At 46.6% G+C, this 15692-nt stretch overlaps 1 protein-coding gene across 4 annotated transcripts in view; it reads left to right on the forward strand.

Annotated features, from left to right (window-relative positions):
* Positions 1 to 15692, forward strand: part of LIN28B (lin-28 RNA binding posttranscriptional regulator B) — a 1177402-nt gene that overhangs the window by 528308 nt on the left and 633402 nt on the right. For 3 of the 4 annotated variants that reach the window (XM_078648451.1, XM_078648450.1, XM_078648452.1), the window contains one exon: positions 6796 to 7010. In XM_078648451.1, coding sequence (XP_078504577.1) covers positions 6796 to 7010 — 215 coding nt within the window. Of the gene's footprint in view, positions 1 to 6088; positions 6225 to 6795; positions 7011 to 15692 lie in introns of those variants that run through there. The other variant, XM_078648453.1, reaches the window with a different exon arrangement.

Genomic DNA, 15692 nt, shown 5'->3' on the forward strand with positions numbered 1-15692 from the left:
TTGATTGAAAATGTTACCAGTTGAGAGCAAACAACAAAGATGCAGGTCATCAGCTCCTTCCTATCCACACCTGGGGCACCTTGAATAAGTTCTAAGTGTCTATTTGTAAAGATTATCTGCAGTGAAATATAGGATGCTTTTTTTAATTGTACATTGTTGCAGTCGTAGATTTGCAGCATTAAACACACTATTACCAATATCTATAGCATCTTGAATATACTTTACTTTTCCATCCATTTTTGCCAAGAACCCTATATCATCAATAGCCCCCCCCCCCCAAATTGATGGATTCTAATGTGAACGCCATCTTTCATAAAACTCAGCAAAACAATTAATCCTATATTGTTATATCTACATTTGATAAGCATATCTTAAAGAAATCTTCTACCTGCTTCTGTTTAAGTAAGTTATGTCAGGGCAGTGTTGTTTAAAGGGAGCACTACTTTTTAATGTATTTTATGTATAGTGATGACTAGACCCATAGTCCGGGTTGTTGTGTTTCATAGTAAAGGTATGAATGTTACAGAGATGTTAGGGAGTACATACACTGTGTCATAGCAAGGTATCGTAACTTTAGAGCTAAGAATGGAAAACAACGGTCATACACATAATACTATGAAAGATTTGTGTTTTAGACAGCTGTCAAAATGGTAATTTTGGAAGCTGTTCTTAAAGGTGGAAAAAGATGAGGCACTTCTGATGTGCGAGTATTGCATTTCAGACCATGGGCACATTTCCATAAGTATAACGACATGATTTGCACAGGATCACAAACCAGTCACATTGTGTGAGAAAATGCATGTTACATTACGTTCTAGTTATATCTAAAAATTAACAATCTACAAAATTGATTGGTTATGGTCAGAAAACCAACAGAACCCTAGTACTGATAGAGAAGGTCTACTGGAAAGACATTTGGATTGGGGCTATATTTGCTTTGTGGACAGTGAAAATAACTAACAAAAGTGTTAGGTGTTTATTCTTAATGCTAAGCATAACATGTTATTAATTTTCTTAGTGATATTCATTCAAACATTGCTGTTAAATAATGACTTGCTTCCTTGCATTTCTTTCCATATAGGATAGTAGAAAATGAAAACTCTTAATCCATGACACATGGATTAACATTATTTTTTCAGTTGTTAGAATTGATAACATGTTTTTAAGTAAAGTTGTATTTAACTGTGAAGTGGCTATGTTAAGCAAAGGTCATGTGAAGGATGTGTTCTCTGCCATGCAAAGAGTGAATGATGTGTATGCGCTATTTTTTAACATTTCTGCGGGTACATTAGAACTTTTTTATAATGATTAGCAATTGTTTCAAATCTACAATAAAATATTGAAGTACAAACATAAAAGCAATGGTTGTCTTGGCAAGGGATCCTTAATTACAGTTATTATTTAATTAAATTAGATGTATTTATTTAAGTACTTACATAATTACTGTTTAGCGAAAACGAGACGGAAAATAAGTGAAAAGTTGTAAAACACTGTAAAGTATACATTCTTTCGCCCCAGAGTTGAGCCCCAAAAGAAAATAGTTACATCTCTAGTCGTATGAAAAAAAAAATTGCATCTACAATAAAGTCCTATGAATCTGAAAAAAGTATGCAATGTGAAAAATAATTCAAGCAGATGAACAAGAGTGTCCTCATCACATTTTCTGTAAAGGCGCGTCAGTGCAGCCACGTGGGGACCTGCAGGTGTGAAATTAGAAGAAACTAGCTCACACAGCTAAAAGGGGGAGGGGCGGTGGCACGCCCTCTTCGCTCCTGCCCAGGGCTTGCATGTGGGGGCAGGGTCGTTATAGGTAGTGCGCCGTCCCAGATGAAACTGAAAGGAATGTAGGGATTTGGAGCCTCTGCTTCACTTGACACATTTTTTTTATATTTTTACTTTTTTTGTTGCCCTTTCTAATTGAGAGCAAACGCTCTCATAGCCAGCACCAAATTGCAACACTGTCTTGAGAGGCAACAAAGGAGCAAACAGACTTTGGGAGCAAAGGGACCTTAATACCGCACGTTGGACAGACTGATCGACGCCACTCTAGGAATTCCCAAAAGCGCTTTATGGCATCAAACCGGGATAAACCGGTGTAACACCACCCCCACCCGCGACAAACAGGAGAGGGGTCCGGGAAGAAAACATTTCTTTGTGATGCATTCATGCTACATTTTGGAACACCCAGGAGGGAGCTCTTCAAAACAGAGCTCAGTGTTTGTCCTTTCTTTTGTATCGAAACGACGGATAGTGGGAAGACTCCGCCATAAGACAAGTTAGCCGTATGGCATGCATTTTGAAGTGAACTTTAAACAGGTAGAATTCGTGTAAAAAAGAAAGGGCTTTATCTGCCCCCTTGTTTGGTAGTGGAGCTTTATGGCTTAACGTAATAGCAGCTTAATAGATTTTTTTTTAAATGTTAGAAATACAGCAGAGCGCGGGTACTAAAACATCATATCCATATTTGATTGAAAATTAAGAAAGCCATACATGTTAGGAAGGGCATTAGTGTGGAGAGGTGGGGAATCACATGCATACATTTTCATCAAAAACAACGCTATCCGGATCAGGTGACAGAATGTGTGTGTCTTTGTAGCAGTCTAACCGATCAAGATAGCGTAGTGGATAGGCGTGTGTAACCTGCTTTTAATAGCCCATAATAACATTAAAGCTACCCGACAACTCCCGAAACCCCTCCGCATCCGTCACAGAGGAGCACATTGTAAAACGATCATGACACCACAGACTTCGATACCGCTGGTGCGCTGCCCCTCGCCCTCAATTATAGGAATGTTATGAACTTTTCATCCACTACTTGGTGTTCGAGGAAGATTGCCCCCATTCCATATAGATCCTGTTCTGTGGAACACGCGTTCCTCTCCGAGATCTAGCTAAGTAGCATCGATATCTTTGCTGCCCAGCCAGATGAAGGTCAAATAAATAATGAAAATAACGCCGTATACATTTCCTTCTCTCTGTGCTAAAGAAGCCAAGGGTAGTGAATAATATCGGTGAAGTGTATTTTGCCCTCTATAAGACTCGCTCGTCTGAGGGATTTCCCAGGAAATCCGTCCGATGTTGCTCGCTTTCTACTGGCACCCACCAGCGATGGAGGCTTCCTTGCATTTCTTTCCATATAGGATAGTAGACAATGAAAACTCTTAATCCATGACACATGGATTAACATTCTTTTTTCAGTTGTTAGAATTGATAACTTGTTTTTAAGTAAGGTTGTATTTAACTGTGAAGTGGCTATGTTAGGCAAAGGTCACGTGTAGGATGTGTTCTCTGCCATGCAAAGAGTGAATGATGTGTATGCGCTATTTTTTTTTAACATTTCTGCGGGTACATTAGAACTTGATTGCCACTTTTTATAATGATTAGCAATTGTTTCAAATCTACAATAAAATATTGAAGTACAGCATAAAAACAATGGTGGTCTTGGCAAGGGATCCTTAATTACAATTATTATTTAATTAAATTAGATGTATTTATTTAAGTACTTACCTAATGTTTAGCGAAAACGAGACGGAAAATAAGTGAAAAGTTGTAAAACACTGTAAAGTATACATTATTTCACTCCAGAGTTGAGCCCCAAAAGAAAATAGTTACATCTCTAGTAGTATGAAAAAAAATTGCATCTACAATAAAGTCCTATGAATCTGAATAAAGTATGCAATGTGAAAAATAATTCAAGCAGATGAACAAGAGTGTCAAGAGTGTCCTCATCACATTTTCTGTAAAGGCGCGTCAGTGCAGCCCACGTGGGGACCTGCATGTGTGAAATTAGAAGAAACTAGCTCACACAGCTAAAAGGGGGAGGGGCGGTGGCACGCCCTCTTCGCTCCTGCCCAGGGCTTGCATGTGGGGGCAGGGTCGTTATAGGTAGTGCGACGTCCCAGATGAAACTGAAAGGAATGTAGGGATTTGGAGCCTCTGCTTCACTTGACACATTTTTTTACTTTTTTTTGTTGCCCTTTCTAATTGAGAGCAAACGCTCTCATAGCCAGCACCAAATTGCAACACTGTCTTGAGAGCCAACAAAGGAGCAAACAGACTTTGGGAGCAAAGGGACACTTTGGGAGCAAACTCAGCAAAGGGACCTTTATACCGAACTTTGGACAGACTGATCGACGCCTCTCTAGGAATTCCTAAAAGCGCTTTATGGCATCAAACCGGGATAAACCGGTGTAACACCACCCCCACCCGCGACAACTCGGGTCCGGGAAGAAAACATGTCTTTGTGATGCATTCATGCTACATTTTGGAACACCCAGGAGGGAGCTCTTCAAAACAGAGCTCAGTGTTTGTCCTTTCTTTTGTATCGAAACGAGGGATAGTGGGAAGACTCCGCCATAAGACAAGTTAGCCGTATGACATGCATTTTGAAGTGAACTTTAAACAGGTAGAATTCGTGTAAAAAAGAAAGGGCTTTATCTGCCCCTTGGTAGTGGAGCTTTATGGCTTAACGTAATAGCAGCTTAATAGATTTTTTTTTAATGTTAGAAATACAGCATAGCGCGGGTACTAAAACATCATATCCATATTTGATTGAAAATTAAGAAAGCCATACATGTTAGGAAGGGCATTAGTGTGGAGAGGTGGGGAATCACATGCATACATTTTCATCAAAAACAACGCTATCCGGATCAGGTGACAGAATGTGTGTGTCTTTGTAGCAGTCTAACCGATCAAGATAGCGTAGTGGATAGGCGTGTGTAACCTGCTTTTAATAGCCCATAATAACATTAAAGCTACCCGACAACTCCCGAAACCCCTCCGCATCCGTCACGGAGGAGCACATTGTAAAACGATCATGACACCACAGACTTCGATACCGCTGGTGCGCTGCCCCTCGCCCTCAATTATAGGAATGTTATGAACTTTTCATCCACTACTTGGTGCTCGAGGAAGATTGCCCCCATTCCATATAGATCCTGTTCTGTGGAACACGCGTTCCTCTCCGAGATCTGGCTAAGTAGCATCGATATCTTTGCTGCCCAGCCAGATGAAGGTCAAATAAATAATGAAAATAACGCCGTATACATTTCCTTCTCTCTGTGCTAAAGAAGCCAAGGGTAATGAATAATATCGGTGAAGTGTATTTTGCCTTCTAAAAGACTCGCTCGTCTGAGGGATTTCCCAGGAAATCCGTCCGATGTTGCTCGCTTTCTACTGGCACCCACCAGCGATGGAGGCGGTTCTAACGCTCCGACTGCAATGCCGTGCTCTCATTTAGGAAGTCATTAATCATATCTCCTTCCCCGGAAAGAGGTGGAGGAACCTGTGGAGTAAGAGCCCCCTCCGCAACAAAGGCAGCAACCAGGGCGAGCAAACGTAGGCTTTCCAGCTATGTTAATCAACATTACAGGATGTTGGTGCGTCTACCAGAAGAGTCCTTTTAAAGCACGCGTGAATGTGTATTTGCACAAGAAGTGTGATACTGCGCCCTCTGTGCCTGCACACTGCTTGCTCGTGGCAGGATCATTGCAATAGTGTGTGTTTTTTTTTTCAAGTGACTAGACAGCGGATCCTCCTATACAGTGGATTAAACTTACGTTCTCTCTTCCTATTTATTACCCACGTCCATAAATCCAATGTATGCACCCGTTTCTCTTTCTTGGTGTTAAACCCCTTTTGGAGATGCCGAAAGATTGCATTCTGTACACAGCGCTCGTGACAGCTACTGAACCTTTTTATTAGATAAATAACTGTCTTCATTGGGATCGGACGGGCATAGGTGACCTGACCAGACGCAGCATTGGAAACCCTGACTAAGAATCAACAAAGCAGTGGGCGCGCTTCCGTTCGTGCGCGGTGGATGGCGGTCCAGGCTGCACGTGCGCCTACAGGGAGGGCGGCAGCGGAGTGTGTTTACATGCGGCGGCGCGTCCCGGTGCCGTCCCCTCATCCAACCCCGGCCGGGGCGGGCTGCCTCCCCCGCCCGCCACCACTCCCTCTCCCTGACAGCCCCTTCCAAGACCCGACGCGAAATTAGCAGCGAGGAAGCGTGTAATTGGGCGAGTCACGTGTGCGCAGGGGCCGGGAGCCGGGGGAGGGAGGCAGCCGCAGGCAGCCGAGCCCAGAGCAGGGGCAGCGCCTCAGAGCATGCGAGCTCTGCCCGGGGGCGCTCAGAGCAGGCGGGATGCGAGGCTGAGCGGCGAGGGGGACCCGCGCACACCACCGCTTCCGAGCAGCCAGCCCGGCTGCCAACATGGCCGAAGGTGCATTTTCATTCTTCCTCCTCCTACGATTCCCTGGGATATTTTGTTTACATCTGCGTCTTAACTACGCAAGTGATGCCCAAGACTACATACTTACTCAGTCCACCATCGCAGATGCAAGCAGCATTAAAAAAGGCTCTCTGAAGTGTGTGGTATATGTGCGCGTGTGTACCCAAATGCGACCCCATTGAAAGGTGAGGGATGTGGGAGTGAGGTGTGCGTACACCTGCCTGAGTTTTCGCCGTAGACTGGACTTGGCTGCACACTGGGGCGGACAACTAAACACCGCATTACAACCCCCTGGTCCCTTCATCGTGCTGTAGCAACAATTGTATAATCGAGGTGGACATTCAATTCAATTGACATTGCATGTTTGACATCTCCCCCACCCACACATCGCTTTAAAGCAGGGGGGGGGGCTCAATAGTGAAATGTTGGTTATAATGGTAAAGAATCCTGAGAAATGATGAGCTAGTGTATGCCGTTGTGTGCTTGGGGGCGTGTGTTACTCCTGGGGCCCCGACTGCCCATATGCGCCCGGTGGCTGACCACCTCGTCTTTTCCCCTTTAGGAGGCGACGGCGGAGAGGAGCGGGAGCCCGGGAGGCTGGCGGGGGAGTCGTCCTCCTCGGAGGAGGTAGAGCCGGAGGAGCAGGACCCGGGAGCAGTGCTGCGAGGCACCGGTCATTGCAAGTGGTTCAACGTGCGCATGGGCTTCGGTTTCATCTCAATGAACAGTCGCCAAGGCAGCCCCCTGGATGACCCTGTTGATGTGTTCGTTCACCAAGTAAGAGCACGTTTGATATCGACTCCTTTTTTAGGACAAATACCATTGCTTGCGCTGGAGCCCCGCCTACCCCGATGCTTTCAATAGGCCATCGCCAAAGTTTTACAACCTTGCCCCCAGCTATGTATTACTTTAGCACCCCAAAACACTACGTGGCTGTGTATGAACATGTGCATAGTGTCACAATCGGCCCATTCCTTGTGTTGTGGACTTTTCGTCAGGCTAAACACCGTTCTAAATGATATTCTGCCACAACATTTCCACACTTAAACATAACATTCAAAATATTAAAGGAAGCGGTGCTTTCAGGCCCCAAGCTTTCCCCAGGTATAGTTGTTCCAGTGCAGATTTCACTTCCCTCCCACTGGCGCACTGTGTGCCCGTTATAGAATGCGAGGAGTGATCACAGCTTTCAAATCGAGCCACAGTAAGCTTTTACATTCCCGCCATCTTGCTTTAGCTGCACGTGTAACATGTATGCCCCGACATCGTAAGCCTAAGGCACTGAGATTGGGGCGATACTCCTTGGTGGCAGACCTAAGGCCAAACTCAAAGGAACCAACCACACTGCTCCCTTCCAATGTGGCTGCTGCCCGCCTTGATGACAGTGCTCACTAACACCCGAAAGGCATGTGGCGCCTCTTGCTAACCTGCAGCATCGTTCTTGTTCTCCATTCCGGCTCCATCACGGGAACGTTTCTTGCCATTTCTCATAATTTCCTGGATATGACCATCAGTACATGCTGTCAGGGAAAGGGGGCATGCCCCTCTGTTAAGTGCGCCCAGCTGGACACATTTCAATCAACATTTTCGCCAGTGCTGTTTAATTTACTAGAGGTGAACGGGGTTTGTTTATCATGCTCCTTAGGCCTGGTTATCAAAAATCTTCAGCGTAGTTGGTGTCTCACCAGGTATGGATATCTTGGTGTGCCTTAATGATGGGAGTCCCTGGGAGCATCGCATTGCTGCTGTGCTGTCCTGTATGTGATGCCTGCAGTCCTCATTGAGCTGTTCTAGTGTTCTATTTGCATAAGCAGAGTGCATCGTTTTCCTTTTCATTCACAAATGTATTTTGCGAGTGCTGCATGTCTGCTTTCGGTGACCTGACTCCTCGCAAAAACATTTACACCCAGGTACTCTTCCTGCATGTCAGTGTACACTTGCATAACATTGTAACCTGAAACACACATGGCTTCCCCGCAGGGGGAGGGGTGCCGTGCGCGCTCTTTGCATTTTTTAGTTTCCTGTTTCAGGGTGGAAGCTTTGCCACTGTTACCACGCGTAACTCCCCCCATCTCAAATTGGCTTTGATCTAATCGCTGTCGGATCTGAATGCTATCTCGGCTCCTTATTTTTTTTCTTTTGAACCTTCCGGATCGTAAAATTCATTTTTACGATCTCATAAAGGTCTTTTACAGATGGCTAGAAGGTGTAAAACGTTCCCTTCCACTGTTTGATCGTATGTGTTTTCTTATTTTTCTCTCCTATTGTAAAATGTTCACATTTTAATGTTACATAAATGTTCATGCTGATTATATAGCCTGGAATGTAGTTTTTCCAATTGTATTTTTATCTGCAAACCTGTCCTGACTGTTCATCGCCTTGAGGCCCAGTGTAGTGGCCTACGTTGTTTTGGTTTCGGACTGTCGATTACTCCGTGACAACGCATGGTTTTGTAATGGACCACGCAGTTTGCAGCTGGCGCCACAAGAAAGGATGGCAAAATATGCACTAGCAGTCCTGTCCTAAAAAGGGTTATTTTAAAATACGATTGTATGTGTGGTCACACTATCAACCTCGGATTGTTTTGACAAACAATCTTTCTAGTGCATGGGGGAATATATCATGTGTTTTTCGCATTATGCTAGTTGGTTAATGATGTATTGTTGTTGTATTCTGGCTGCAATGTTTGAAGTTTTGTGTATCCCCTTTTTGTTCTGCAGCACAACGCGGTTTTAAATAGCGATTTCCATGCAAGAGCCTAGGAGAGGTTTGTCTTGTATTTTCTTGTATGTTTTGTTCCCTATCTAAAGGATAACCAGGAACTAGTGCACGTTACCTCTTCATTAAACCTGTGCAGTCTTGTTGTACCACATGCTAAAAGCCACAATAAAGCTGAATGTTGGTCTTCATGAATACACGAGCATCCTTTTTACAGATAGAGCTGCTTTATTGGTTGTAAACAAGCCATGTTGGACATCTATATGAATACTCATACGGACATGCGTGATACGTTTTGCAAACCATTCTGCATCTAGTTGTTGTAACACAATACGTGTTGAATTCTCAATTTCTGAATACTGTCATGTCCTCGATCTCTTCATAAATATTAACTGAGTGATGACTCAACCTAAATGCTTATGTAAAAATTAACCCTTATAGTTGGCCTTGTCTATGTAATTTTATTTGATGACGTGGTATTACTGTGGTGTTTTACCAAACTAAAGAATAGCAAAAGTCTGAAAAGTAAAACAAGAAGCATATTTTGGGTGTCTGAGTTGTGGACTTATGTAATTAGGCATTTTGACATTCTCAGTCTTGTCGTTCAGTGTGTTTGCATGTATAGTAGTTTGCCTCATGTTATAATAACTCGTTTGGAAAATGTAGCCAGATTGTGTTGGGCGTAAATTTCTAGCAATTGGAGTTAACAACTCCAGAGTTTTACTGATGGGCAGCCAACACTAGCACGATTACATGTTTTTTTTTTTGCGCATGCAGTTTGCTCTCATTGAGATTTCATTTAATCTGTCTCAATACATGTTCACTATCTGAGCCATCTGAAGCCTTTCTGTAGCTCAGTAGGTGAACATAGAGGTACATGATTGGCTGCAGCGTGTTTAGTTTTGACTGTCACTAAGCATGTATGTTTTTCATCACTCAGACCATCACCCAAGACGTCTTGTTGATTGGTGCCACAAGGGTTCACATCTGATTGAGATGGGTCTCTTTTCTTTATTAATGTTCTTTTCTGTGCAGTGAGTTGGCCATATATTATGTCTCACTCTTAAATCTGAGATGGGTTCAGCAAATATAGAGAACAGACCCTTGGTTGGGAAGCAACTCTGATGTGCTTCTAGGCATGCATCAGCAGAGAGCGAGTCTGCAAACAGTACAAGGTTCAGCGTTGATCTGGCGGTTCATAGTGAGCGCAGAGTTCAGTATGATGCAGAGGTTGAGTGTGTGGTCCTTTGGTGTGGGGGGTATTCCCAGTGCAGCGGTCCACTAAGAGTTCTTCCAAGCGTATGGTTTGGATCCCAGGACGAGGACTTCTGTCTTGTCTGAGTTGAGCTTAAGGCAGCTGTCTCTCATCCAGGTTGCAACGGCTTTCATCCCTTTGTGGAAGTTTTTCTTGGCGACTTTGGGTTCGGTTGTGAGGGAGAGGAGAAGCTGGGTGTGCGCAGGAGACTATGTTTAGTCTGTGGTTTCTGACAATGGTTGTGATTGGGGCCATATAGATGGTGAAGAGGGTGGGACTCAGGGAGGAGCCCGGGGGCACTCTGCAGCTGATCTTTAAGTTCTGAGAGGTACGGTGGTAGTCTAACCCGACTTAATTCAACACTAAGTGATCGCATTGACATTGTGCACATTGACATTGATCAAAACACCTACAAAATAAGCGTAACACCTGTTTAAATGGAATTAATTGAGCGCGTGTTAATGACAAAAACGACTGCTTTGCAGTTTGGCTTGCCTATGAATTGTTGCAAAGTGATGATTTTTGTTGGGCATGCATCCTAAAGGTGCTTTACTGATCATTCAGACGTTGAATGGTATTTTTTTGCCTGTCAGTTTATTTTTGTTTTTAAACGGTTATTTATATTGACTACGCACTTAATGTATGTGGTGTTTGATCCTACAGGATTAATAGACAACTATTTGGCAGGTCCTTTTCTTTTCTATTTTATGCCCCTCCCCTATCTGAGAGAGGCCCTCTACCATTTGAGTCATTTATAAACGGGAGGTAAACAGTGATGTGACTGTGAGTAAGCATTTTAGGACCACAAAAGGTATTGTTTCTACTAAAGGTTATGAAGAGCGCGAGTAATCCTCCCTCCCCCTTTCAGGACGAAAAAGCACATAGCGTCATAACATTTTCACAACCTCGGTGACGAATGCACGCTACATTAAAAAGAGAGCATGGAAACTGAGTTTTGTGACAATCTGAAAGGTATATATCTCATGTACAGTGCTAAAAATACTTAATATTTTTCTCTTATTTTTTCGATGCTGCGTTATTCGAACCGCTATTCTACATCTGTGTTTCAGATTCCAAAGAAATAGGCAATGGTTTATTTTACCGGTTTAGTGGCTCAAGTGGAAAACGCAGTATTTGCTCTCAGGAATTGGTGGAGCCATTGTACAGGTGGAAGAGGAGAGCTGGAATCCATTTTCCAATAAAACAAGGTGTTTTGTAAACGCAGTGTAGACACGTTTGATACCGTTCACTGCAGTGACAGGTCACAAAAAAACGATTTTTTTCCTTCCAAACATGGCAGGCACTAAGTCTTTTATAAAGTTTTTTTTCTCCAATCGTGTTCCTCATTGGTTGATTCCCTCCCCCCTGCACCTGTTCAAATGTGTACCAGTTGCTACAGTAAAACGTTTTACAGAATTTTCATGTAAAAGAGTATTGTGAAAGTTGCATTGTTTTTTGATGCATGAAATTGGGCAAACTTCCACGGTTATTAAGCTGTGTTACTTGTTCCGTAGCGTGAAATCTAGTAAATATTGACATTCTAATGTGAAGTTTCTTTATTTAAAGATATGGTTGTGCTTCAAGTAAAAGCCTTATGCAGTGTGCATCTTCAGCATTATTTTTCTTTCTAGAGCTAAAATATAACCCAAGATAATGTTTGCATGATGTATCAATCAATCATAGCATTTTTAAAGCGCACTACCCATGAGTGTCTCAAGGCGCTAGACAGGGGGGGGGAAGCTGCTACTGTTCGAAGAGCCAGGTCTTAAGAAGTCTCCTGAAGGTTAGAAGGTCTTCGGTCTGCCGCAGACGGATGGGGAGGGTAGTTCCATGTCTTGGCGGTGAGGTGGGAGAATGATCTGCCACTGGTGGTCACTCTTTGGATGCGGGGGACGGTGGCGCGGTCTGCGGAGCAGAGCTGGCGGGTGAGGGTGTAGAGGCTGAGTCGGCCGAGGTATGCTGGTCCGGTGTTGTGGAGTGCCTTGTGTGCGTGGGTGAGGAGTTTGAAGGTTATCCTCTTGTTGATGGAGCCAGTGCAGGTCTCTCAAGTGGGGTGTGATGTGGCAGCGGCAAGGGATGTCGAGGATCAGGCGTGCGGCGGCGTTCTGGATGCGTTTGTGCCTTTTCAGGACTTTGGCTAGGGCTGCTGCGTAGAGTGCGTTTCTGTAGTCCAGTCTACTGCTGAAGAGGGCCTGGTTGACCGTCCTTCTTATGTCAGTGGGGATCCACTTAAAGATCCTGCGAAGCATGCGGAGGGTGTTGAAGCAAGAGGTGGAGACAACATTGACCTGCTTCGTCATGGAGAGGGTGGAGTCGAGGCTGACCACTAGGTTGCGTGCGTGGTCGGTGGGTGTAGGGGGTGCTCCTAGTCAGAAGGCCACCAGGAGTCGTCCCAGGCAGAGGGGGTGGATCCGAGGATGAGGACCTCCGTCTTGTCCAGCTTCAGCCGGCTGCCTCTCATCCAGTCGGCGACGGCCCTCATTCCTCCTTGGAGGTTGGTTTTGGCAGTGTGGGGGTCTTTGGTGAGGGAGAGGATCAGCTGGGTGTCGTCGGCGTAGGAGATGATGTTGAGGTTGCGCGGTCGTGCGACGTGGGCGAGGGATGAGCCTTGGGGTACACTCGCAGATGATCTCAGTGGCTTCGGAGCGGAAGGGGGACACTCTGTGTTCTGCCGGAAAGGAAGGAGTTGGTCCAGTCCAGGCCTTCTCTTGGATTCCGGCGTCGTAGAGGCGTGTTCGTAAAGTGTGGTGGCAGACAGTGTCGAAGGTGGCTGACTGGTTCAGGAGGATGAGGGCCGTGGTTTCTCCGTTGTCAAGCAGGGTCCTGATGTCATCGGTGGCGGCGATGAGGGCAGTTTCGGTGCTGTGGTTGCGGATCCGGGACTGAAACGGGTCCAGGATGCTGTTCTCCTTGAGGAAGCTGGTTAGTTGTTTGTTGACAACCTTTTCGATGACCTTCGCCGGGAACGGGAGCAGGGAGATGGGTCGGGAGTTCTTGAGGTCTTGTAGTCCGCCTTGGCTTTCTTGAGTAAGGCGTTGATCTCTGCGCCCTTCCAGCTTTTCGGGAAGGTCGCTGTTTCGAAGGAGATGTTGATGGGGTGCGATGGTGTTGCTGGCTTTGTTGAATATGTTGTGTGGGCATGGGTCTTCCGGGGATCCGGAGTGGATGGTGTTCATGATCTTGATGGTGTCGTCGTCGTTGATTTTGGTCCAGGCGAGCAGGCGGTTGGTTCAGGTGGTGGTCCTGGGGGGTCTTAGTGGTTGCTGGGGTGGTGGCGGCATCAAAGCTGTCGTGGATGTCTGTGGTCTTGCGATGGAAGAAGGTGGCCAGCGAGTCGCACAGGACTTGTGATGGGGATGTCGTTGGTGTTGGAGAGTTCCTTCACGATGTTGAAGAGCTCTTTGCTGTTGTGTGTGCTGTTGTCTAGGCGGTCTTTGTAGGAGGTCCTTTTGGCGGATCTGTGGAGGTGGTGGTGTCTGCTGGTGGCGTTCTTGTGGGTGTGTTTGTTCACGGATCCAGTTTTTCTCGAGTTTTCAGCAGGTTGGCTTGGAGACCTGGAGGTCTTCAGTGAACTAGCTGGCTCTCTTGCTGGTGTGGGTGTTGAAGGGCTTCTTGAGCGAGGGTGTTGGCGCAATCGTTCATCCACTGTCTGAGGCTATGAGCTGCAGCGTCTCAATCGGTCGGGTCTGCGAGTGGGCTCTGGGCGAGGGCGGTGGTTAGTTGGTCCTCGGTGACTTTGCTCCAGCGGCGGTGAGACATCTGCGGGGTGTTGAGGTGTGTGGTGGGTTTCCAGAAGGTGAAGTGGATGCAGCCGTGGTCGGTCCAGTGGACTTCTGTGGTGTGGTTGAAGAAGACGTGGGAGCTTGCTGAGAAGATGAGGTCAAGCGTGTGGCCGGCGGAGTGGGTGGGTGTTATGACGAGTTGTCTGAGTCGAGGTTGGCGAAGTTGTCGATCAGGGTGGAAGAGTTGGAGTCGTTGTTGTTCTCGAGGTGGAAGTTCAGGTTCCCGAGGAGGATGTAGTCCGTAGAGGCGAGGGCGTGCGTGCTGATGAAGTTGGCGATGAAGTCGCTGAACTGTGGTTGGGGTCCGGGGGGGTCTGTAGACGAGGGTACCTCTGAGGGTGGTGTTTGGGTCGGTGTAGATCTGGAAGTGCAGGTGTTCGGCGGTGCTGAGGGTGTGGTCGGTGTCTGTCGAGATTTTGAGAGTGTTCCTGTAGACGATGGCGATTCCTCCGCCTAATCCGTTGATGCGGTCCTTGCGGATGATCTTGTAGCCTTCCGGGATGGCTACGGCGATGTCGGGTGCCGAGGAGGGGTTCAGCCAGGTATCCGTCAGGAAGGCGAGGTCTGGGGCATTGGTGTCGAGTAGGTCCCAGAGTTCGACGGCGTGTTTGCGGGCGGAGCGGGTGTTGAGCAGGATGCATCTGAGGAAGTTGGGTTTTTCGGTTGGAGGGTTGGCTGGCCGGATGCTGGTGAAGCTGCAGTTCTGGCAGGAGAAGGGTCCTTGTGTGCGCTTCGGGGCGGCCAGGCATTAGGTGGGTGATCGTCTGACGTTGAGTGCGTGGAGGGTGCAGGAGTCGTAGCAGAGGCGGGTGTCGTGGCGTTCTCTGGGGCCAGGGTTCCTGGCACTGCGTGCGGTCCAGGCGCAGACGGGCTTGCCTTAGGCACGCCGGGTGCGCGCGTCTGCTGCGCGGCCTCCGTATGAGAGGATGTGGGAGGGAGGAGCAGCTGGCAGGTGGGAGCAGGGCGGCGATAGGGATAGCGGGGGGGGGCGGGGCCGCAGGGGACGCAGCAGCAGGAAAAGCAGGGCGGGTATTTGGAGAAGGCAAAGGAGGGCACACGGGGTAAAAAGGACAGAACAACAGTCCCCCAATGTAATTGAAAACGGGCAAGACAACAGAGCAGACAGTGACTTTAAAAACAGGCAAGACAACAGAGCAGACAGTGACTTTAAAAACGGGCAAGACAACAGAGCAGACAGTTACTTTAAAAACGGTCAGGATAACAGAGCAGACAGTGACTTTAAAAATGTGCAAGACAACAGTGCAGGCAGTGAAATTAAAAAACAATCTCAAGACAACCGTGAAGACAGTGAAATTCTAAACCGATCTCACTGACAGTAACGCGGTGGAATGAGCGGGGCACAAACCAGCTAGTGGATGGCAACAGCGGGCTCAGGGCACACAGGTGGAGCTGAGTGGTGGAGAGGGGAGCGACCTGCCTGGTGTACGCGGCAGTGTCTCAATTTGTTGCTTTGATTTTGTCAGCAATGTCAGAATGGTCTTTTTATTGGACACATTGAAATCGCACACAGTGCACTATGCTGTCAGTACTCGCTTTTGTTGAACTCTGTACATGTATACGACCAGAAAGCTCTGTGTGACCCTCCACCTGCTAACGAGTCACGTCTACCATCTCCTCTCTTGTCATGCAGATATCACCAAAGCTCCTAACAATCTGCAGTTCTCCCAACCTGTGCTCGCCTCT

Source organism: Lissotriton helveticus, chromosome 6 (genome assembly GCF_964261635.1).
Source record: "Lissotriton helveticus chromosome 6, aLisHel1.1, whole genome shotgun sequence".
NCBI classification, from domain to species: domain Eukaryota; kingdom Metazoa; phylum Chordata; class Amphibia; order Caudata; family Salamandridae; genus Lissotriton; species Lissotriton helveticus.